General features: G+C 66.2%; 4 protein-coding genes and 2 long non-coding RNA genes across 10 annotated transcripts; 4 read left to right on the top strand and 2 right to left on the bottom strand.

Annotated features, from left to right (window-relative positions):
- The first annotated feature begins 923 nt into the window (after nt 1–923).
- On the top strand, nt 924–2,916 carry SELENOW (selenoprotein W). Its single transcript, XM_040543064.1, has 6 exons — nt 924–1,110; nt 1,198–1,222; nt 1,317–1,370; nt 1,462–1,536; nt 2,166–2,284; nt 2,361–2,916. Exons 1-5 carry the CDS (start codon nt 1,082–1,084, stop codon nt 2,238–2,240), a joined length of 258 nt encoding a protein of 85 aa, XP_040398998.1. The 5' UTR covers nt 924–1,081; the 3' UTR covers nt 2,241–2,284; nt 2,361–2,916.
- On the bottom strand, nt 1,551–8,241 carry LOC121062800. Its single transcript, XR_005815702.1, has 3 exons — nt 8,231–8,241; nt 7,280–7,286; nt 1,551–2,140 (listed from the first exon to the last, which is right to left on the bottom strand). It is a non-coding gene; the product is annotated as an uncharacterized LOC121062800 (long non-coding RNA).
- LOC121062802 lies at nt 2,713–3,691 on the bottom strand. Its single transcript, XR_005815703.1, has 2 exons — nt 3,287–3,691; nt 2,713–3,152 (listed from the first exon to the last, which is right to left on the bottom strand). It is a non-coding gene; the product is annotated as an uncharacterized LOC121062802 (long non-coding RNA).
- LOC121062798 (histone H3.3A) lies at nt 3,813–6,783 on the top strand. Of its 4 annotated transcripts, none has more exons than XM_040543060.1 (4): nt 3,813–4,224; nt 4,735–4,884; nt 5,455–5,608; nt 6,592–6,783. In XM_040543060.1, the coding sequence occupies exons 2-4, from the start codon at nt 4,757–4,759 to the stop codon at nt 6,718–6,720; spliced, it is 411 nt and encodes a 136-aa protein (XP_040398994.1). In that variant the 5' UTR covers nt 3,813–4,224; nt 4,735–4,756; the 3' UTR covers nt 6,721–6,783. The 4 variants fall into 4 exon arrangements, with proteins under 4 accessions (XP_040398994.1, XP_040398995.1, XP_040398996.1 ...); XM_040543061.1 differs by having other exon boundaries at nt 4,069–4,220; XM_040543062.1 differs by having other exon boundaries at nt 4,073–4,224; nt 4,738–4,884.
- A 1,224-nt stretch (nt 8,242–9,465) lies between the features above and the next one.
- LOC121062797 (homeobox protein otx5-like) lies at nt 9,466–13,331 on the top strand. 2 transcript variants are annotated; one of them, XM_040543059.1, is made up of 4 exons: nt 9,466–9,488; nt 11,040–11,194; nt 11,853–12,004; nt 12,567–13,331. In XM_040543059.1, exons 2-4 carry the CDS (start codon nt 11,098–11,100, stop codon nt 13,188–13,190), a joined length of 873 nt encoding a protein of 290 aa, XP_040398993.1. In that variant the 5' UTR covers nt 9,466–9,488; nt 11,040–11,097; the 3' UTR covers nt 13,191–13,331. The 2 variants fall into 2 exon arrangements, with proteins under 2 accessions (XP_040398993.1, XP_040398992.1); XM_040543058.1 differs by lacking the exon at nt 9,466–9,488 and having other exon boundaries at nt 10,696–11,194.
- A 2,685-nt stretch (nt 13,332–16,016) lies between these two features.
- Nucleotides 16,017–21,966, top strand: PRSS16 (serine protease 16; the record flags this gene model as incomplete). The annotated part of the gene is made up of 10 exons (XM_040543054.1): nt 16,017–16,061; nt 16,977–17,076; nt 17,580–17,700; nt 18,201–18,324; nt 18,413–18,490; nt 19,138–19,185; nt 19,694–19,963; nt 20,553–20,685; nt 20,782–20,961; nt 21,833–21,966. Coding segments are annotated over exons 1-10 (1,233 nt in total), but the record flags the coding sequence as incomplete, so codon positions are not given.
- Between the last annotated feature and the right edge of the window lie 954 nt (nt 21,967–22,920).

Consider the following 22,920-nt stretch of genomic DNA (forward strand, 5'->3'; position numbering starts at 1 on the left):
CGGGCCCCCCCCGCGCTCAGCGCCGCGGCCCCATCGCCGCCGCCGCCGCCCGGGAGCGCCGAGCGCGGCCCCGAGCCGGGCGCGGCCCCGCGGAGCCGCGGGAGCGCGCGGCGCGCCGCCGGTACCGGGGGTGGGGGGGGAGGAGGGAGGGGGGAGGCGCGTTGGTGCTGCGAGCTGGGAGCACTGGGAGCACTGGTGTAATGCACTGGGTGTACTGGGAGCACTGGGGGGTGCACTGGGAGCCTTGGTGTAATGCACTGGGTGTACTGGTGTAATGTACCGGGTGCACTGGGAGCACTGGGAGCACTGGTGCTGCGAACTGGGTGCGCTGGGGGATGCACTGGGTGCACTGGGAGATGCACTGGGTGCACTGGTGCTGCAAACTGGGTGTGCTGGTGCTGTGAACTGGGTGCACTGGTGCACTGGGGGAATGCCCTGAGTGCACTGGTGGAATGTACTGGGTGCACTGGTGGAAAGGTGCAATGCACTGGGTGTACTGGTGCTGCAAGCTGGGTGTACTGGTGGAAAGGTGCAATGCACTGGGTGTACTGGTGCACTGCGGGGGCTGCACTGGGTGCACTGGTGCCACGAACTGGGTGAACTGGGGGGGGCTGCACTGGGAGGACTGGTGTGAAGCAGCCGTGCAGGAGCCCCCAGCCCCCTCCCCCCTCCCCAAGTGCAGCTCATTGGGCTGCAAACGGAGCTGATTATAATGCAAATGAAGCTTATTAATATGCAAATGAAGCTCATTACGATGCAAACGCCCCCCCCGGCCTACAAAGCCCCCCTGGCGCCCCCCCGCGCCCCTCAGGGTGCGTTCGGAGGGGGGGCTGTGCACACCCCCCCCCCCAGCCCCCCCCGTTAACCATTTTGCCCGTTTTCGCCGTTTTTCACCCCAGCTGCGGGGAGCCCCGGCGCGGGGGGCGGTGCTGGGCCCCGGTGCGCAGCCGCCGCCATCGCCGTCACCAGTGCCACCAGTGCCACGGCTCTCACGGCTACAACCGGTGTCCCTGGTGCCACTGCAGCCACTGCTGTCGCTGCAGCCACTGCTGTCACTGCAGCCACTGCTGCCACCGCCGCCATGCCGCTGCGCGTCTCCGTGCTCTACTGGTAAGGCCCCTTCAAGGCGGGGGGGATTGGGGTGCTGAGCCCCCCCCCCCCCCGGCTCACCCCAATACCCTCCGCTCTCCCTTGCAGTGGGGCCTGAGGCTACAGACCCAAGGTGAGCCGATTTCCCCGTTTTTTTCCCCCAAAATGCCCGTGGCCGCGTGCGGCCTGCGGGCGCCGGGCGGTGACGGCCGCGCTTGGCTTCGCAGTATGAGCGGCTCAGGAAGGAGCTGGAGGCACGCTTCCCTGGCGCGCTGGACGTGGTGAGTTTTTATTCTGGGGGGGGGTCCACACCCCTGATGACCCCCCCCGGACCCCCAGTGACTCCCCCGGACCCCCGGTGCGTGCCCGCAGAGCGGCCAGGGGACGCCGGAGGTGACGGGATGGTTCGAGGTGACGGTGGCCGGCCGCCTGGTGCACTCCAAGAAGGTGCGGGGGCGACGATGGTTGGGGGCGGGGGGGGGGAACACCCGGGGGGGTCGCCCCGAGACCCCCCCCCCCCCCCAGGCTCCACCGGGGGGTTCTGGGGGGGTTTCTTCGCTTCCTGCTTGTCCTGAGGGGATTTCTGTAATTTTTTTTGGGGGGGAAGGAGAGGGCTCCAACACGCTGCTCACCTTCCCTGCACCCTTAAATTCCCTACTTTGTCTAAAAATCCACAAAATGTCCCACTTTCCTTCCCAGCACCTTTAAAAAAAAAAAAAGTGCTGTCTTCTATCCGAGTGTCCCCAAAATATGCTGTTTTCTCTCCGTGTGCCCCTCAAACTTGCTGTTTTTTAGCTGCGCACCCTCAAAGCATGCTGCTTTTCATCCAGACACCACTAAATGCACCATTTTCCCTCCGGGCACCCCCAAAAACCGCCGTTTTCCCTCTGGGCACCCTCAAACCCCACCATTTTCCCTCTGGGCACCCCCAAAACCCGCCGTTCCCCCTCTGGGCACCCCCAAAACCTGCCATTTTCCCTCTGGGCACCCCCAAACCCCACCATTTTCCCTCCGGGCACCTCCAAAACACAACGTTTTCCCTCGGGGTACCCTCCCACGTCTCTTTCCTCCGCCAGAACGGCGACGGCTTTGTCGATAGCGATGCCAAGCTGCAGAAGATCGTAGCCGCCATCAAGGCCTCCTTGCCGTAGGCGTCAACGGACGCCCCGCTGCTGCCTTTACCGGCCTAGCGAAGGTAATTTCGGCACGGGGCCGGCATGGCGGGGTTGGCATCGAAGCCACACTGACCCTGTTGCCCCCCCCCCCCAAAGCACCACGAGCGTCTGCCTCGCTTGGGTCAGCCGAGCGCTCCATGACGGGAGCCGCCGAAACGTCCGCGGACACCGGGTGGTTTCCAGACCCCGTGCGCAGGATGCTGGCCGGAGGGAGGCGGACGGCCGTCGAGCTTCGCACCCCAGCCTGTTTTTTTTTTATTATTATTATTTTTTTGGTTTGGTGTTTTCCTGCACGCTGGTTTTGTTCACCGTTGAGGCGGTCGCTCTCACTTCAGCGTGCTGGGGTGAGCGATTCCGCCTTTGCACGGGCCGCTAACTCGCACAGAAAGCTTCTGCCGAGCCTGCTGGGTTGAAACGTAAGGAAATAAGGCTCAATATTCAGGAATTCTTCAGTGGGCAGCGCTTCTGGCTTGGGTTTAATGAGGTATGAGACACGCGATTCTCAGGGCTTGCCCAAAATAACACTAACATTTTTTCTCCCCTCTGCCCAGCAGCAGCTCGGCGGAGAGCTTCTGCCCTGCCATCTCAGTTGCCTTCTGTAAGTGTGTCACTGTTTGGGGACGTTTCTCAATAAAAGCTGTGGAAACTTTGAGCTGGGTTTTGCGGTCGTTGGGGTTTTTGCTCTCGGTTTGGCGTCTCTCCAGGCAGGAGAACCGCTGCGAGCAGGGCGGCGGAGCCTGGAACTGGGGGGAATTTGTCACCGCTTTGGAAATGGGGATCTGCTTCGCGATCTTCTCCGCTCAGCGGGGTTCTGCAGCCAGCATCGCCTGCAGCAGGGCTCATTCCCAGCCTCATTAGCGAACCTTTCCCTTCCTTTTGTATTTGCACCTTTAAAAAAAAAAAAGAAAAAAAAGAAAAAAAAAGAAAATTGGGAAACCTCTCTGTGTTAGTTGTACTCAGGCTTCTCTGCGGTGGACGCGTGCCCTCTGGTGACAACAGCAAGCAAACAGGCGCAGCTTTACATGTCAGTGTCTCGTCCTCCTGCTTTCCCCCGTGGTGGTGCTTGAAGTTTGTATCTGTGGAGGAGCAGGAGGCTGGACAGCTCTTGCGCTGGGCTTCTCTCTGCAGAACAGGGCAGGGAAACTAAAAACAGGATTAATGCTGCTGCTCTGCGTTAGCCACTGTCGATGCGAGCCCCTGTGGCTCATCGTACCCAGTGCCATCCCTCGCTGAGTTAGTGATGGGGAGCGGGGCTGGTGTTGTTAAATGTTAATGTGTAAGGAAAATGTGTATGGAAAAAAGAATGTTAACGTGTATGGAAAAAGAGAAATTTCGGGGTGCATTTAGGGGATGCTGGGAGGGCCCTGGTGCTCCCTTTGGCTTGTCCTGCAGAAGTGACTCAGGGGGGTGACGTGGCTGGCCGCAGGGCACCGAAAATCGGTGTGGTTTCAACATGTTTGGGAACATTCGTGGTGTCGTGGGAGAGGTGGGTGTGGGAGACACAACCACAGCGCACGTAATCCCCTTGGGTGGGGAGAGAGGCGTTGGCGCCAGCTGAGGTGACGTGACTTGGGCACCGCCATGCCTCGGGGCAGCTCCTGTGAGGGACATCGGCCACTATAAACCCTTCACGGCGCTCCCCCGGGGTTTCCACCGAGCCCTGAGGCCGTTTCACGCCGGTTCTGACACCGGGCAGAGGCTCCAGGGCGCTCGGGGCGGCTCCGGGACAGCCCCGCGGCGGGTCGCAAGATGGCGCCGGGCCGCCATCACCTCAGCCGACCTCCCTCCCCCCCCCTCCTCCCCCCCCCCCGGCGCGGTGCATGCCGGGTAAGGAGCCCCGCCGGGAGCCCGCCATTTTCTGTCAGGGCTGGCGGGAAAGGCGGGAAGGGAGCGAGCGCAGCCCCAGCGCCGCCGCGGGACTCCCAACGGCTCCAGCGGCCGCCGCCAGCCACGCACGTAGGTAAAGGCGGCGGGGGAGCGGCGCCGGGGCCGGTCCCCGGTGGCCGCGGCGGGGGGGGGGGGCGGCGGCGGCGGCGGGGGGGGCGGCTCGGCGCCGAGGTCGCCTGAGGAGACGCTGCCCCCACGTCCCGCCTTCCGTGTGTCGCCGCTCGCTGATTGGCGGCGGGGGGCGGCGGCGCTGATTGGCCGCGGAGCCCCGCGGCGACCCGCGAGGGGATTGGCTGCGAGGCGCGTCCGTCAGAGGGGAGATCGGGCGGTGCGGCCCCGCTGCGGGCGGTTTGCGAACCGATTGGCCTCGCGGCGGCAGCCAATCAGGAAGGGGCTGGTTTGGGGGCACATGACTCCGCGCGGCCAATCGGGGCGCAGCCGCGGCGCGGGGGCTTCTGGGGGTTGTAGTCCGAGCGCCGAGCCTACGGGGAGGCCGGGGTAGACATGGCGGCGGGGCCCTCATGGCGGCGGGACCGTTCCCGGGGCCGTTCCCCGGTGCCCACCGATTCCTTCTCCTCCTCAGCAGCCCCTAGCGAGCTCCCGGCATGGCCCGCACCAAGCAGACGGCCCGCAAGTCCACGGGCGGCAAGGCGCCGCGCAAGCAGCTGGCCACCAAGGCGGCCCGGAAGAGCGCGCCGTCCACGGGGGGCGTGAAGAAGCCCCACCGCTATAGGTAACCTCAAAAAAACACACAAAACACCACAGAAACACCCCCAAAACACCACAAATCCCGCCCCCAGGAGCCCGCTGCCACCCCCGGAGCGTGTCGTGCTCGGGAGTTTTGGGCCTCGTGTGGAAGGAACGCCACTAAAAAAGAGGAAAAATCTTGTGGTTTTGGTATTTTTATATCTGGGAGTGTTGGCGGGCTGGCGGCATTGGTTCCTGTCAGTAGTGTGCTATATTTTTATTATTTTAACCCAAATTTGGTCCATTCTGGTAGCTTATGTCACAAGGAGTCGATAAAGGTTAGGTTCTGTGAACCGGGCTGAAGGGGAGCGGATGTGTGGCAGAAAGGGTGTGACTCCGGTGTGAATCTGATGCGACTTTGGTGCAAATCTGGTGTGACTCCGATGTGACTCTGGTGTGAATCCGGTGCAAATCTGGTGTGACTCCAGTGCGAATCCGATGCGAATCTGGTGTGATTCTGGTGTGACTCTGGCGTGAATCCGGTGCAAATCTGGCGTGACGCCGATGCGAATCCGGTGTGACTCCGGTTTCCCCGTGTAAACGGAACCTCTTCCAGGCCGGGCACCGTGGCGCTGCGGGAGATCCGGCGGTACCAGAAGTCGACAGAGCTGCTGATCCGCAAGCTGCCCTTCCAGCGCCTGGTGCGCGAGATCGCGCAGGACTTCAAGACCGACCTGCGCTTCCAGAGCGCCGCCATCGGGGCGCTGCAGGTGGGCGATACCGGGGCGATATTGGGGTGGTGATATCGGGGTGATATTGGGGCGATATCAGGGCAATATCGGGGTGATAATATCGGGGTGATATCGGAGCGATATTGGGGTGATAATATCGGAGCGATATTGGGGTGATGCTGGGGCAGTATTGGGGTGATGTTGGGGCGATACCAGGACGATATTGGGGTGATAATATTGGGCTGATATCGGGGCGATATCGGGGTGATATTGGGGTGGTGATATCAGGGTGATATCGGGGCGATAATATCGGGTTGATATTGGGGCGATACCAGGGCGATATTGGGGTGATAATATTGGGGTGATATCGGGGCGATAATATCGGGGTGATATCGGAGCGATATTGGGGTGATGCCGGGGCAGTATCGGGGTGATGTTGGGGCGATACCAGGACGATATTGGGGTGATAATATTGGGCTGATATCGGGGCGATATTGGGGTGATATCGGGGCGATACCAGGGCGATATCGGGGTGATATTGGGGTGGTGATATCAGGGTGATATCGGGGCGATATCGGGGTGATAATATCGGGGTGATATTGAGGTGATACCAGGGCAATATCAGGGTGATATCGGGGCGATAATATCGGGGTGATATTGGGGCGATACCAGGACGATATTGGGCTGTTAGTATTGGGGCGATGTCAGGGCGATATCGGGCCGATAACAGGGTGGTACCGGGGCGATAATGGGGCAGTATCGGGGCAATAATGGGGCGGTATCGGGGCGATATTGGGGTGATAGTAGGGTTATGATATTGGGGTGATATCAGGGCGATATCGGGGCGGCGGGACCATCACCGTGCCCTGCCATCTTCAGCCCCTACTGCTGCCCCATCCACCCCCCGCTCGGACGCGGCATCTCCCCCGACCCCCCCCCAAACCCCCAAACCCCCCTCAGCAGCGACTTTCGGTGCCCCCCGCCCCAATTAACCCCCCCTTTTTCCGCCCCCCCCCCGGCAGGAGGCCAGCGAAGCGTACCTGGTGGGGCTCTTCGAGGACACCAACCTCTGCGCCATCCACGCCAAGAGGGTCACCATCATGCCCAAGGACATCCAGCTGGCGCGGCGCATCCGCGGCGAGCGGGCTTAGCGCCGCCGGAGGGACTTGGGGGCGGGGGGGGGGTCCTGGGGGGCTTCTCCTGCTCCCCACCCCCCCCTCCCCCCGCGGCAAAAAAAAAAAAAAACCCTCTCGAAGCTCTCCCGGTCGCGACGTGCAGGCGAAAACCGACACACACACACACACACACCCCCCCCGAGCAAACTTTTGGGGGGTTTACGAGACTTTTGGATTTTTTTTCCCCCTTTTTTTTTTTTTTTTTTCCCCTCCGAGCTGCGGAAAATACACAGAATTTTGGGGGGGGGGGGGGGCGGGGGGAAGCTTTTTGAAATACCCGGTTTTGTACACAAAACTCACGGAGGGTTGGGCGTGGGCAGGGGAGCTTCGGGGGTGGCTCCGTGACTTCGTGTTGCCCCGAGGGGGGGGCCGCGGTGTGTCCCCCCCCCACCCCCCCGCGTCCCCAAACGCGCGTCCCAATTTCCCCCCCCCCCGCCCCCCGCGGGGCTGACGGAATGAATAAAAAACCCGAAATGTTACCCGAGCCCCTCTCCTCCTTCCTTCCTCGCCAAATCCCAACAAAACCCAAAGAAACCCCAAAACTGGGAGGGTTTGGGGGGATCCTTTGATGTTTTCTTGTTTTTTTTTCTTGTCCCTTTCCCTTTTCGGGGGGGGGGGGGTGTTCGGGCGCGGATTACCCCCCCCGGGGGGGGGCGCTGACGTGATTGCTGCTGACACCCCGGCGTTAATTTTAGCGGTGGCCCCGCGTTAGTCACCCTAAGCGGGATTACGGGGCCGCTGGGACCGGGTGGCACCTGGGGACGGCGTGTGCCCCCCCCCCAAAACAACCCCGGGGGGCCAGGGGACACGTCCTTCCTGGCGGGGGGGGTGGGGGGGGCTCGTCTTTAACAGAGATTTTGGGGTTCGCTGCTTAAAAATCAAAAATCTTTTTAAAAAAAAGCGTGTTTTTTTAACATTTATGTGAATATCGGTGCCTAAATTGGCTTAATTGGGGTTTTCCCTAAAAATAGGCGATCCCGACCCCCCCCCAGGCGGAACTGCCCCTGCCCCCCTGCCGCCCCCCCCCCCCCAGTTTTGGGGTGCCCCCCAGGGACCCCGAGAAAGCGACTTGGCCCTAACAAGGCCCGGCGCTGGCAAAGGGACCTCCCCCCCCCTGCTTTTTTGGGGTCTAATCGGACGTTTTTGGGGTTCGGCATCCACCGGGGCAGGATTAAAGTCTTAAAGGTTCCGAAATAGCTGGGGGGGGGGGGGGCTGGGGGGGGGCTGGGGACTGGGGGGGGGGGGGACCGGGGGAGCCTTCACCCACTGAATCGGGGTCCCCAAAGTTTGGGGTGAGGGCCGCGGGTTTTGGGACGCCGGCTTTTCGGTGACTTGGGCGGCACCTCAGCCAATTTGGGGACCCCCCCCCCCCGGCGTGAGCCCAGCTGCCCCCCCCCCAAAAAAAAATAAATTGGGGACCCCTCGGTGCCATCCCAACCCCCCGGGGTTCATCCTGCTCCGGGGCAGAGCACAGGGACCTCAAAACCCCAAAGTTTTGGGGTGCCCAGGTGGGAAGGGGGGGGTGGGGGGAGCACGGGCAGCCCCCGCCGCATCTGCACCGCCCGTGCCCCCCCCCCCCCCCCGGTGAAGGATTAGGGTTAATCAGCCCCAAATCCGCCCGTCTGAAAAACAAACTAATCAGCCCCGCCGCAGCGCTGCCCCCCCAGCTGCCGCCCACAAGGGCTGGGGGGGGCACAGTGGGGGCTGGGGGGGGGGGCACACCACATTTTGGGGGGGCTGCGATGGGGTCTGGGGGGGCTGCATTGGGATTTGGGGGGTTATACTGGGATTTGGGGGGGCTGTACTGGGATTTGGGGGGAGGCTACACTGGGATTTGAGGGGGTTCACTGGGATTTGGGGGGGCCGCAGTGGGCTCTGGGGGGGGCACACCATGTTGGGGGGGGCTGCGATGGGGTTTGGGGGGGGGTGTACTGGGATTTGGGGGGGTTCACTGGGGCTCACTGGGGTTTGGGGGGGGTTGTACTGGGATTTGGGGGGGCTGCACTGGGGTTTGGGGGCGTTCACTGGGATTTCGGTTCTCCACCGGGACTGGGGGCTGAGCAAAGACCCTGGGGGGGGGGGGGGGGCACAATGGGGCCCCCCCCCCCCGTGCTGTTCTCAGGGCCCCCCCCAAACGCTGCCCCCCCCCGGGGGTCCCGCCTGTCCCCGCGTGTCCCCGTCCCCGGCTCAGACACCGCAGCTGTCCCTGGGATTAGCCCCGGGCCCCTCAAAGGTGGGGGGGGGGGGGGCACATTTTGGGTCCCCCCCCTATACCCCCCCCAGCCCCCGTGGGACCCCCAGGCCCATTCCCAAATCCCTCAGGATTGACCCCAAAACGCGAGCCCCTTCGTTAGCCCTAACGAGCCGGCAGCACCCTCAGCAGGGTGTAATTGGGGGGGGGGGCTCCTTATAACCCCCCCCCCCCCCAATATAAGACCCCCCCCCCCCCGCATCCCACCCGATAATTAATTAACCAGCAATAATTAACCACAGGAGGTCGGCCCTGGCGCTGAGCGCACCCCAAAACCCCCACCCCGGCGGGGGGGGGGGGCGGTGCTGGGTGCCCCCCCCCGAGTTAATTGCCGGCAGCGGGGGATTAGCCCTGCCGGGGGCCAATGTCACCCCCCCGGGGATTAGTGCCGGGCCGGGGGGGGGGCACGGTGGCGGGCCCTACTTAAAGCTCCCCCCGGCGCGGGGACGCCTTCCCCGCCGCCAGCAGGGCCCCCGCCGCCGCCCCGCCGCAGGTGGGTGGGGGGCACCTTGGGGTGCGGGGGGGGGCAGCTGGGGGGGGGGGGCTTTGGGGTGGGGGTAACATGGGGTGGGGGGCAACTTGGGGTTGGGGGGCGCCTTGGGGTGGGGGGGGACTTTGAGGTGGGGGGCGCCTTGGGGTGGGGGGCACCTTGGGGGGGGGGACTTTGGGGTGGGGGTAACATGGGGTGGGGGGCACATTGGGGTGGGGGGCAGCTTGGGGTGGGGGGGACTTTGGTGTGGGGGTAACTCGGGATGGGGCTGCCTTGGGGTGGGGGGGGCAGCTTGGGGTGGGGTGGCAACTTAGGGTGGGGGGACCTTGGGGTGTGGGGGGGCACCTTGGGGTAGGGGGGACTTTGGTGTGGGGGTAATTTGGGGTGGTGGGGGCACATTGGGGTGGGGGGGCAACTTAGGGTGGGAGAAACTTGGGGTGTGGGCGGTATCTTGGGGCGTGGTGGGGGCAGCTCGGGGTGGGGGGCAACTCGGGGTGGGGGGGACCTTAGGGTGGGGGCAACTTGGGGTGGGGGGAGCTCCGGGCGGTCCTGAGGGGGGACGGGGACGCGGGGCAGGAGGGGGGGGGGCTTCAGGCTGGGGACGGGGTGCTGGCCTTGGGGTGACGTCCCCTGGAGCGGGGACGAGCCACCGGGGCTGTCACCGACGGCAGCGCGACGTCCCCTGGGGCCACCGGGGCTGTCACCAGCCCTGGGAGATTTGTCACCAGCCCCAGGGTGACGTCCCCTGGCTTGGGGACGAGCCACCGGTTCCACCTCCTGCCTTGGGGAGGGGATCAGGGCCTGGGGGGGCCGCGCAATCCTGCACCACGCAGCGCTGCACCGCGGCGTGCAGCCGTGCACCGTGCTGTGCTGCACCTTGCAGCGCTGCACCAAGCCGTGCAATCCCGCACCATGCCCTGTCGCACCGTGCCGTGCTGCACCGTGCAATCCTGCCCCGTGCCGTGCGATCTTGTGCCGTGCTACCTTGCCCCGTGCCCTGCAATCCTGCACCGTGCAATCCTGCCCCGTGCCGTGCTACCTTGCACCGTGCCGTGCTGCACCGTGCAATCCTGCCCTGTGCCGCGCTACCTTGCACCGTGCAATTCTGCACCGTGCAATCCTGCCCCGTGCCATGCGATCTTGTGCCGTGCTACCTTGCACCGTGCCATGCTGCACCATGCTGTGCAATCCTGCCCCGTGCAATCCTGCCCCGTGCCGTGCTACCTTGCACCGTGCAATTCTGCACCGTGCAATCCTGCCCCGTGCCGTGCAATCTTGTGCCGTGCTACCTTGCACCGTGCCGTGCTGCACCGTGCAATTCTGCACCATGCTGTGCAATTCTGCCCCGTGCAATCCTGCCCCGTGCTGTGCTACCTTGCCCCGTGCCCTGCAATCCTGCACCATGCCGCGCTACCTTGCACCGTGCCGTGCTGCACCATGCAATCCTGCACCGTGCCGTGCAATCTTGTGCCGTGCTACCTTGCCCCGTGCCGCGCAATCCTGCCCTGTGCCACGCTGCCCCGTGCCGTGCGTGACCCCGTGTCCCCCCGGCAGCTGGCCCCAGCTCGCCTCGGCAGCGCCCGGGCTCGGCGCGAGGGAGCCCGCCCGGAGCATGATGTCCTACATCAAGCAGCCCCACTACGCCGTCAACGGGCTCACCCTGGCTGGGCCGGGCATGGACCTGCTGCACACTGCCGTGGGCTACCCTGGTGAGCAGCAGCGGGGGGGCTTCCTCAGGGGGAGGCGTGCGGGGTTTTGCACGGGGGGGGGGGGGGGGGGGTTGCACAAAAGGGTTGCACGAAGGGTTTTGCACAGCGGAGTTGCACAGGGGCATTGCATGGGGGGTTTGCACGCAGGGTTTTGCACGGGGGGGGTGGGTTGCACGAAGGGGTTGCACAAAGGGTTTTGCACAGCGGAGTTGCACAGGGGGGTTGCACACAGGGTTTTGCATGGGAGGGGGTGCACAGGGGCACTGCACAGGGGGTTGCACACAGGGTTTTGCACGGGGTGGGGGGGGGGCTGCACAGCGGGTTTTGTGCAAGGAGGCTGCACGCAGGGTGTTGCACAGAGGGTTTGCACGAGCGTGTTGGACAGAAGGTTTGCACGGGAGGTTGCACAGCAGCCTTTGCATGAGGGGCTTTGCACAAGGGGGTTGCATGGGGGGGGGGGCGGGGGGGTCGCATGCTGTTTTGCAAGGGGTGCTTGTGCAGGGGGTATCGCACAAGGGGCTTGCATGGGGGGGGTCCTCTCCCTGGCCCCGTGGTTTCCCTTGGGTGGGAAGGGGCTGGGAGCGTGCAACAGCTCGGGGGGGAGGTGGGGGCTCACCAGGGGGTCCCTGACCCCCCCCCCCCCCCCCGCCATCCACAGCCACGCCACGGAAGCAGCGCCGCGAGCGCACCACCTTCACGCGGGCGCAGCTGGACATCCTGGAGGCGCTCTTCGCCAAGACGCGCTACCCCGACATCTTCATGCGCGAGGAGGTGGCCCTCAAGATCAACCTGCCCGAGTCCCGCGTGCAGGTGAGCCCGGCGGGGGGTCCTGCACCCTCATGCGTGTGCACGAGGAGGGGGTCCTGCACGCTCCTGGGTGTGCACAAAGAGGGATCGTGCGTGCACCCGTGTGTGCACAAGGAGGGATTGTGCATGCACCCGTGTGTGCACAAAGAAGGGTCCTGCACGCTCCTGTGTGTGCACAGAGACCCTGCATGTACCCGTGTGTGCACGAGGAGGGATCCTGCTTACACCCATGTGTGCACAAGGAGGGAGGGGGTCCTGCACACACCTGTGTGCACAAGGACGGGTTCTGCATGCACCCATGTGTGCACAAGGAGGGAGGGGTGCTTCATGCTCCTGTGCGTGCACAAGGAGGGGTCCTGCTTGCACCTACGTGCGCACAAGGAGGGTCCCTGCACGCACCCTGTGCAGCGTGAGCACCGCAGGGCTGCGTGACCCCGAGCACACCCGTGCAGGAGCGTGCGCACAGGGATGAGCACATTGGGGGGGGGGGGGCGCATGTGAAGGACAACGCCGTGCCCGCCGCCCCCGCCTCAGTTTCCCCACCACCCTCCCTCCCTCCCCGCAGGTGTGGTTCAAGAACCGCCGCGCCAAGTGCCGGCAGCAGCAGCAGCAGAGCAGCGGCCAGGCCAAGGCTCGGCCCGCCAAGAAGAAGAGCTCGCCGCCCCGCGAGGCGCCCGCCGACGCCGGGGGGGCCGGGCCCTACAGCCCCCCACCCGCCGGCCCCGCCGGCACCCCCGGCTCCGCCGCCGGCGCCACCGTCTCCATCTGGAGCCCGGCCTCCATCTCGCCCGTGCCGGACCCCTTGGCCACCACGGCCGCGCCGGGGCTGCCGCGCTCGGCGCCGTTCCCCGGCTCCTACGGCCAAGCCGGCGGCTACGGGCAAGGCTACGCCGGATCCGCCGCCTATTTCGGGGGCCTGGACTGCAGCTCCTACCTCTCGCCCATGCACCCGCAGCTGGGGGCGCCCGGCGCGGCGCTGAGCCCCTTGGCCACCCCCGCCATGGGCGCCCACCTCGCCCCCTCGCCCGCCGGCTTGGCCGGGCAAGGTTACGGCGCCGCCGGGCTGGGTTTCGGTGCCGTCGACTGCCTGGACTACAAGGACCAGGCGGGCTCCTGGAAGCTCAACTTCAACGCCGCCGACTGCCTGGACTACAAGGACCAGAGCTCCTGGAAGTTCCAGGTCTTGTGAGGGGGGGCCCGGCCCCGCCGCGGGCGCACGAGGGGGCCCGGAGGGTGCCGGGCACGGCTGCGGCGCGGGGAGTCCCCTGGGAACGGGGCAGCGCCGGGGCACGGAGAATCCCCTGGGAATGGAGCAGTCCTGCACGGGGCAGCCCCATGGCACGGAGTGAGCCCGTGGCCAAGCGCGTCCCCATGGCACGGAGCAGCCCCATGGCACGGAGAATTCCTGCACGGAGAATCCCTTTATGGACCATCCCCATGGCCAAGAGCATCCCCTGGGCTTTGGGTGTCCCCTGGGCATTGGGTGTCCCCATGGCACCGAGCGTCCCGAAGGCCAAGAGCGTCCCCGTGGCACAGAGCAGCCGTGCACGGAGCGACCCCATGGCATGGAGCATCCTCTGGGCACGGAGAATTCCTGCACGAATCCCTTTAGGGACCATCCCCATGGCACGGAGCGACCCCATGGCACGGAGCAGCCCCACGGCCCGGGACGTCCTCGCAACGCAGCCCAGCTCCGCAGCACGGAGCACGCCCGTGGCATGGGGCATCCCCACGGCATGGAACAAGCTTGCAACAAGGAGCATCCCTGCAACAAGGAGCATCCCTGCAACAAGGAGCATCATTGTAACTCGGAGTATCCTTGCAGCATGGAACAAGCTTGCAACAAGGAGCGTCCTTGCAGCGTGGAGCATCCTTGCAACTCGGAGCATCCTCATAGCACGGGGTGTCCTCGTAGCACGGGGTGTTCTCATAGCACGGGACGTCCTTGCAACAAGGAGCATCCCTGCAACTCGGAGCATCCTTGCAACTTGGAGCCCGCTTGTAACTCGGAGCCTCCTTGCAACTCAGAGCATCCTCGTAGCATGGAACAACCTTGCAACAAGGAGCATCCCTGCAACATGGAGCATCCCTGCAGCATGGAAGCATCCTTGCAACACGGAGCATCCCTGAAACGTGGAGCATCCTTGCAACTTGGAGCGTCCTTGCAAAATGGAGCACCCCTGCAGCATGGAACACGCTTGCAACAGGGAGCACCCTTGCAACGTGGAGTATCCTCACAACAAGGAGCATCCCTGCAACACTGAGCATCCTTGTAGCACAGGGTGCCCTTGCACCAAGGAGCCCCCTTGCACCAAGGAGCCCCCTTGCACCAAGGAGCCCCCTTACAACTTGGAGCCCCCTTGCACCAAGGAGCCCCCTCGCAGCGTGCCCCAGCTGCCCGGCGCGGCGCATCCTCACGGCGCTGAGCCCCCCACACCCCCCATTTCAGCCGGCACCGGGGGTGCCCCCGTTCCCCGCTGCGCCCCCCCCGCTCCGGGCGGCCGCCCCCACCCTCGTTTCTCCCCATTTCCCCCCCCCCCCGTAGCTGCACCCGACCCCCCCCCAGCCGCCGGGGGGGCTGCGCAGAGCTGAGGAGGAAAGGAAAGGCTTTACAGAAACGAAATCGTAATTAAAAAAAAGTGGAAAAAGTGGAAAAAAAAAAAGGAGGGGGTGGTCCCCCCCCCCCCGCCTCTCGCTCATTAACGGCGGTGGCTAACGAGGGGGGGCTGCAATGGTGCTAAGGGGGGGCTCCAGCTGGGGGTGAGTTAGGGGGATTTGGGGCTGGGGGTGCCAGCTGGGGTCCCCGGCACTAATTAGGGAGCGGTAATTAACGGCCACGTGGGCCCCCACAGCCCTGCTATGGAAAAAAAAGGGGGGGGGGGGGCACAAAAAAACCTCGTTGCCCTTTAACCCCTAAATCCGCTCCGAAATGGCACCGCAAAGCCGCTGGGCGCTGAGCCGGGGCTGCGGGAGGCCGGGGGGGGGCCGGGGGTGCACCCTTGGGTTGGCTGGGGGGGCTCCTTGTGCCCCGGGGGGGCTCCTTGCACTCGGGGGGGGGTTCTTTGCACTTTGGGGCTCTTTGCACCCTGGGGGGGCTCTTTGCACTTGGGGGGGGCTTTGCACTTTGGGGTCCCATTTTTTTTTGGGTGGGGGGGCTTTGCACTTTGGGGTCTGTGCGTTTGAGGGGGGGTCTCCGGCTTTGTTGGGGGCTCCCTGCACTCAGGGGGCTGTGTGTGTGTGTGGGGGGGGGGGCTCAGTGCTTCAGGCACCCCTAACGCAGTGGGGGGTGCAGGCTGGGGGTCCCAGGGGAGTGTGAAGGGGGGGGAGCACGGCCCCCCCCCCAGGGTTAACCCAGGACCTCTCCGGGCGCCAGCCGGGCAGATGGAGCCTAATCCGGGCTGAGCTGTGCGGGGGGGGCCGGGGAAGAGGGTTAAGCCCGGTTTAAGGGCCCTAATGAGGGGGATAAGGGCGGGGGGGGGCGGGGGCTGGAGGAGGGGGGTGCACGTCCCCCCCTGGGGACGGGGACACGGGGACAGGGACACGGGGATGGGGACGGGCACGTCCCGGCCGGCACCGACGCCACGCAGCGTGGGGACGCGGCTAGGTGGGTGCACGGCCAAGTGTGCACGGGCGCAGGGGGTTGCACGCCTGTGCAGGGCCCGTTGCACGAGAGCACAGGGGTGCACAGCCCCTTGCACGCACATCCAGGGGCGTGCTGCTCATTGCACGCGCAGGCGAGGTTGCACGGTGCGTTGCACACGTGCACAGGGGTGCAGGGCCCCTTGCACGCACATGCAGGGGTGCACAGCCCCTTGCACGCGTGCGCAGGCGTGCACCACCCATTGCTCCCCATCCCCACACCCCAGCCCCCATCCTGCCCCCCCCCCCGGCTCAAGGGAAAGCGAAACTGTCCCCGTGTCCCCCCCCTCCGCGGAGCCCATAAAAGCGGGGAACGGAGCCCGGTGCCTCCCAGTGCCTCCCAGTGCCTCCCAGTGCGTGGCCCCCCTGGCTCGCCATGCCCCAGCCGCTGCTGCTGCTGCTGCTGGTGGCCCAGACGCAGGCAGGTGAGTCGGGGGTCCGGGGTTTGGGGGACCCTCTTTGCACCGTGGGACCCCAACGGGGGTCGGGGGACCTCAGTCTGCGCCACGGGGTCCCAGTTAGGGCTCTGGGGACCCCAGTTAGGGCCACAGGACCCAAAGGAGGGGGCTAGGACCCTAATGAGGGTGGGGAGACCCCCGGGGAGGGCAAGGGGACCCCGAGGAGGGTCCTGGGGACCCCAATGAGGGTGTTGAGACCCCAATGAGGGTTGTGGGAACCCCAACAAGGGCCTTGGGGACCCCATTGATGGTGTTAAGACCCCAAGAAAGGTCCTGGGTAACCCAAGGAGGGTGTTGAGACCCCATTGAGGGTGTTGAGACCCCAAGGAGGGTTGTGGGAACCCCAAGAAGGGCCTTGGGGACCCCATTGATGGTGCTAAGACCCCAGTGAGGGTGTTGAGACCCCAAGGAGGGTCGTGGGGACCCCAAGGAGGGTGTTGAGACCCCAATGAGGGTTGGGGGGACCCCAGTGAAGGTCTTGAGAACCCCAAAGAGGGTGTTGAGACCCCAAGGAGCTTGTGGGGACCCCAATGAGGGTCTTGGGGACCCCATTGAGGTTGTTGAGACCCCAGTAAGGGTCGTGGGGACCCCAGGGGGGTGACCCTCGCTGCCCCCTCTCCCCCAGGACACAACCGGGAGCTGCTGCGGGCACAGGCGCTGCGGGCGCTGCGGGGGCCGGGGGGGGCTGGGGGGGGGACCCCTGTGGGGGGGTCCCTGCAGCAGCCCCTCGACCACTTTGACCCCCTGGAGGGCCGCGTCCTCACCCAGGTAGGGACACGGGGCTTGGGGGGGGGGGGGGGGCACGCGCCTCATGCACGGGATGCACACGCGTGTGCCCCCCCGGACACCCCCCCCCCCCCCCCCCCCATGTCCCGCAGCGGTTTTGGATCAATGAGGAGTTTTGGGATCGCCCGGCTGGCCCCGTGTTCCTCGTGGTCGGGGGGGAGAGCGCCCTGAGCCCCCTGGTGCTGCGGGGGGGTACGGGGTGGGGATGGGATTGGGATTGGGGATGGGGATGGGATTGGGATGGGGATGGGATTGGGATTGGGATAGGATGGGGATTGGGATGGGGATGGGATTGGGATAGGGATAGGATGGGGATTGGGATGGGGATGGGACTGGGATAGGGATTGGGATAGGGATAGGATGGAATGGGGGATGGGATAGGATGGGGATGGGATGGGATTTGGGATTGGGGTGGGGATGGGGACAGGATTTGGGATGGGATGGGGATGGAAGGGATTTGGGGTGGGACTGGGATGGGATGGGGATGGGATGGGATGGGTTAGGCCTTGGGATTGGGATTGGGATGGGGTTGGAATGGGATGGGATGGGGATGGGGTGGAATTGGGATTTGGGGGGTATGGGGATGGGATGGGAAGGGATTTGGGGTGGGATTGGGGTTGGATTGGGGTGGGGATGGGGATGAGGATGTGTCCCCATCCCCGTCCCTGTCCCCGTCCCCGTCACGCTGGTGCCAGGCCACGTGGTGGAGCTGGCCCGGCAGCACGGGGCCCTGCTGGTGGCACTGGAGCACCGCTTCTACGGGGACAGCCGGGGGCCGGGGGGGGCCGAGCTGCGCTTCCTCTCCAGCCAGCAGGCGTGAGCGGGGTGCTGGCCCCTGGGGCGGTGTCCCCTGGTGTCCCCTTCATGTCCCCTGGTGTCCCCTTCATGTCCCCTGGGTGTCCCCTGGTGTCCCCTTCATGTCCCCTGGGTGTCCCTTGGGTGTCCACTGGGTGTCCCCTGGGTATCCCCTCACTGTCCCCTTCATGTCCCCTGGGTGTCCCCTCTCTGTCCCCTCATTGTCCCCCCTCCATCCCCTCACTGTCCCCTCATTGTCCCCCTTCTGTCCCCTCTCCATCCCCTCACTGTCCCCTCTCTGTCCCCTTTGTGTCCCCTGGGTGCCCCCTCACTGTCCCCTGGGTGTCCCCCCTCTATCCCCTCATTGTCCCCTCGCTGTCCCCTTTGTGTCCCCTCATTGTCCCCTCTCCATCCCCTCTCTGTCCCCTCGGTGTCCCCTAGCCGTCCCCTCACTGTCCCCTCATTGCCCCCCCTCCATCCCCTCATTGTCCCCCCTCTGTCCCCTCCGGCCCCCCCCGCAGCCTGGCCGACCTGGCCGCCTTCCGCCTCCACCTCACCCGCGCCTGGGGGCTGAGCCCCAACCACACCTGGGTGGCCTTCGGGGGGTCCTACGCGGGCGCCCTCGCCGCCTGGGCGCGCCTCAAGGTGGGTGCCCCCCACCCTGCTGGGGGGGTCGGGGCAACCCCGGGTCCTCCCCCCCGCCCCCCCCCCCCAACGCTTTCCCCGGCCTCAGTTTCCCCACTTGGTGTCGGCGGCCGTGGCGTCGTCCGCGCCCGTCCGGGCTCAGGTTGACTTCGCCGGATACAACCGTGTGAGACCCCCAAATCCTGACCCCCAAAGCCCCAAATCTGACCCCAACGACACCAAGCCCCAAAATCTGACCCCAAAGACCCCAAATCGTGCCCCCAAGCCCCAAAATCTGACCCCAAAGACCTCAAATCCTGCCCTCAAACCCCAAAATCTGACCCCAAAGACTCCAATGCTGCCCCCAAACCTCCAAATCTGACCCCATTCACCCCAAATCCTGCCCTTGAGCCCCAAAATCTGACCCCAAAGACCCCAATCCTGACCCCAAGCCCCCAAATCTGACCCCAGATACCCCAATCTTGACCCCAACCCTCTAAATCTGACCCCCAAACCCCAAATCCTGACCCAAAACTGCAACTCCTGACCCCAACCCCAGCTCCAACCTGAAACACCCTCCCCAAACCCGGTCCTCACCCCCAAAAAAGCAAACTATGGCACCACCCCCTTCCCCAAACCCCCAACTCTGACCCCAAACCCTCAACTCTGACCTCAAATCCTAACCTCCAACCTAAACCCCCCCCAATCCTGACCCCAAAACCTGGCTCCAAGCCCCAGACTTCAACCCTAAAATGGGTTCTGACCCCAAAACCTCCAGTCCTGACCCCAAAACTCCCACCCTGTCCCTATTAACCCCTTGTTGCCCACCTGCAGGTGGTCTCTGTCGCCCTCTCCAGCCCTGCTGTGGGGGGGTCCCCAGAGGTGGGTCCTGGAGGGGCTGGGGACAGGGTTAGGGGACAGGGGCTGGGGACAGGGCTTGGGGACAGGGTTAGGGGACAGGGACTGCGTATAGGGGCTGGAGACGGGGTTAGGGGACAAGGCTTGGGGACAGGGCTTGGGGACAGGGTTAGGGGACAGGGGCTGGGGACAGGGCTTGGGGACAGGGCTTGGGGACAGGGTTAGGGGACAGGGGCTGGGGACAGGGCTTGGGGACAGGGTTAGGGGACAGGGACTGCGTATAGGGGCTGGAGACGGGGTTAGGGGACAAGGGCTTGGGGACAGGGCTTGGGGACAGGGTTAGAGGACAGGGACTGGGGACAGGGTTAGGGGACAGGGCTTGGGGACAGGGCTTGGGGACAGGGTTAGGGGACAGGGACTGTGTATAGGGGCTGGAGATGGGGTTAGGGGACAAGGGCTTGGGGACAGGGCTTGGGGACAGGGCTTGGGGACAGGGCCGTCCCCAGGCAGAGCACCCACCCCGGTGCCGCAGTGCCTGGCGGCGGTGAGCGGCGCCTTCGCGGCGCTGGACGCGCGGCTGCGCGGCCGGCGGCTGGCGGAGGTGACAAGGGACATGTCCTGCTGCCACCCGCCCCGCGAGCGCGGCGACCGGGCGCTGCTGGCCGAGAACGTGGCCGACGTGGTGGCGGGGACGGTGCAGTACAACGGGCTCCTGCCCGCCGACTCGGTGGCCGCCCTGTGCCGCGCCATGACCGACGGGCGCCGCGGCTCGCCCTACCGCAGGCTGGTGGCCGTCGTCAAGGTGGGGGGTGCTGGGAGGGGGTCCTGAACCCCCCCGGTACCCCACTGTACCCCACTGCGCCTTCCTATTGCGCTCAGCTGCACCCCTCGCGGCCTCCTCCACCCCACTGTGCCCCCTTGCATCCCACTGCACCCCCTTAAGCCCCCCTTACACCCCACTGTGCCCCCCTGCACCCCCCCCTTACACCCCACTGCACCCCATTGCGTCCCCTTGCGCCCAATTGCACCCCATCCCATTGCACCCCACTGCACCCCGTTGTACCCCCTGGCACCCCCACTGCACCCCTTGCACCCAATCGAGCCCCATCCTATCGCACCCCCTTACACCCCGTGCACCCCATTGTACCCCACTGCACCCCCTTACACTCCCCTGCACCCCACTGTACCCCCCCTGCACCCCTTGCACCCCCTTACACCCCCCTGCACCCCCTTACACCCCCCTGCACCCCTTGCACCCCCTTACACCCCCCCCGCACCCCACAGCAGCCCCTTACACCCCATTGTACCCCCCCTGCACCCCGTTGCACCCTGCTGCCCGGCGCAGCGCGGTGCCATTGGGGTGCTCTCCCCCCTCCCCCCCCCCCCCCCAGGCCTTCCTGCGCCGGGGGGGGCAGCCGTGCACCCCCAGTTCCCGCCGGGCGCTGCTGCGGGAGCTGCGGGGCCCGGGGAGCGCGGGCGGCAGCCGGCCCTGGCTCTTCCAGACCTGCACCGAGTTTGGCTTCTGTGAGCACGGGGGGGGGGGGGGGGAGGGGCAGGGAGGCAGGGGAGGGGGGCTGGGGGCTCCTGCCCAACCCCCTCAGTGACCCCCAGCCCCCCCAGACCCCAGCTGCGAGGACGCCGCCTGCCCCTTCTCCCGCTTCCAGACGCTGCGGGCGCAGCTCAGCCTCTGCGCCGCCGCCTTCGGCATCGCCCCGGCGCGGGTGCGGGAGGCCGCCGCCGCCACCAACGGCTTCTACGGGGCCGCACGCATCCGGGCCCGGCGGCTCCTCTTCGTCAACGGTGCGGCGCGGCACGGCGCGGTGCGATGCGGCGTGGCACGGCGGAACACGGCGCGGCACGGTGCAGCACGGCATGGCATGCTGCAGTGTAACGTTGCATGGTGCAGCACGGCATGGCACGGTGCGGCACGGCATGGCACGGTGCGGCACGGCATGGCACGGTGTGGCATGGCATTGCACAGCATGGCACGGTGCAGAACAAAATTGCATGGCATTGCACGGTGCGGCACGGCATTGCATGGTCCAGCACGGCAGGGCACGGTGCAGCACAGCATGGCACGGTGCAGAACAAAATTGCATGGCATTGCACGGTGCAGCACGGCGTTGCAGAGCGCAGCACGATGCAGCACGGCACTGCACGGTTCAGCACGGCGTTGCGTGGCATTGCACGGTGCAGCGCAACATTGCACGGTGCAGCACGGCGTTGCAGAGCGCAGCACGGTGCAGCACGGCGTTGCACGGCGCGACTCAGCGCAGCACGGTGCGTCGTGGCGCAGCATGGCATTGCACGGCGCAGCGCGGTGTAGGACAGCGTTGCACGGCGCGGCGCGGTGCCTGGCCTCGCACCTCGCATGGTGCACGGCGCACGGTAGCACGTGGTGCACAGTAGCACAGTGGCCTTGCACGGTGCATGGCAGCGAGGTGCGCAGAGGCCTTGCACGGTGCACGGTAGCAGTGTGCACGGTGGCCTTGCACGGTGCACGGCAGCTTTGCACGGGGCACAGCAGCAAGGTGCACGGCGGCCTTGCACACGCACGGTGCACGGCAGCACCACGTGGTGCACGGCGGCACGCTGGCCTTGCACGGTGCCCGGTGGCCCTGTCTGGGTGCCCCCCCCCCCTCACCGCCCCCCCCCCCCCCCCCTCTTGCAGGCGCCCTGGACCCCTGGCACGTGCTGAGCGCCGGGGGGGGCCGCCGGGGGGTGCTGATCGCGGGGGCCTCGCACTGCGCCGACATGGCCCCCCCCCGGCCCGGGGACCCCCCGGCGCTGACGGCCGCCCGCCAGGTGAGGGGGGACGGGGGGGGGGACGGGGGCACGGGGGGGGGGGGGCACAGGACACAAGGTGGGGGGGGCTAGCACCGACGCCCCCCCCCCCCCCCCCCGTGTTCCCACTGCAGCGCATCGCGGCCCACCTGGCGGAGTGGTTGGCCCCCCCGGACCCCCGCAGTGGGCTGGGGGGGGGCCGGGGGGGGCCGGGACCTAAGGGTCCTGCCCCCCCCCCATCCCCCTAGACACCCCCATGTTGTGTGTGCCCCCCCCCCCCGTGTGCCCACCCCCTTGCTGTGCGCTCCCCCACACCCTCACGGCCCCAGTTCCTCAAAATGGGGGTCCTGGACCCCCCCCCCAAGACCCCCCGAGACCCCCCACATCCCCCAGGACCCCCCCAGACCCCCCCAATACCCCCCAAGACCCCCCCAAACTCCTCCAACCCCCCCCCCAGGACCCCCACATGGGGGGGGGGGTCCCCCTGCACCCCCCCAAGGGAGCCCTGGGTGTCCCGCCCCTCCCCCATAGCGCCCTCCCCCCTCCCATCCCCCCCCATTGCCCCCCTCCCCCCCCAACCCTCCTCCCCCCCCCAACTCCCTCCCCCCCCCCCCCGGGGGAAATCCCGCCAGGGGGCGGGGCCGAGTGAGACGGGGGCGTGGCTCCAGGGCCAAGGGGGCGTGGCTTCACCTAGAAGGAGGGCGTGGCTTGGGACCATCCTCACCGCGCGTAGTGGGCGTGGCCAAGGGGCGGTGGGCGTGACCATTGGGTGTGTGGGCGTGGTCAATGCGTGTGGGCGGGGCCCGGCGGCGCATGCGCAGTGCGCGGGGGACGGCGGCGCGCGCAAGATGGCGGCGCTGAGGGCGGTAGGTCGTGCCCGCGTCGGGGGGGGGGGGGGGCTTAATTTGTGCTTAATTAATTAATTAATTTGCGGTTAATTGAAACAAAACGCACCCCCACCCCGCGGCCGGTGCC

Source organism: Cygnus olor, assembly GCF_009769625.2.
Source record: "Cygnus olor isolate bCygOlo1 chromosome 30 unlocalized genomic scaffold, bCygOlo1.pri.v2 SUPER_30B, whole genome shotgun sequence".
Lineage (NCBI taxonomy): Eukaryota > Metazoa > Chordata > Aves > Anseriformes > Anatidae > Cygnus > Cygnus olor.

Coding starts and splice junctions, on each gene's coding strand:
- LOC121062798 (XM_040543060.1), top strand. CDS start 4,757: ATGGCCCGCACCAAGCAGACGGCCCGCAAGTCCACGGGCGGCAAGGCG. Junction 4,885..5,454: donor AAGAAGCCCCACCGCTATAG/GTAACCTCAAAA, acceptor AACCTCTTCCAG/GCCGGGCACCGTGGCGCTGC. Junction 5,609..6,591: donor CCGCCATCGGGGCGCTGCAG/GTGGGCGATACC, acceptor CCCCCCCGGCAG/GAGGCCAGCGAAGCGTACCT.
- LOC121062797 (XM_040543058.1), top strand. CDS start 10,813: ATGCTGTGCAATTCTGCCCCGTGCAATCCTGCCCCGTGCTGTGCTACC. Junction 11,195..11,852: donor CACTGCCGTGGGCTACCCTG/GTGAGCAGCAGC, acceptor CGCCATCCACAG/CCACGCCACGGAAGCAGCGC. Junction 12,005..12,566: donor TGCCCGAGTCCCGCGTGCAG/GTGAGCCCGGCG, acceptor CCCTCCCCGCAG/GTGTGGTTCAAGAACCGCCG.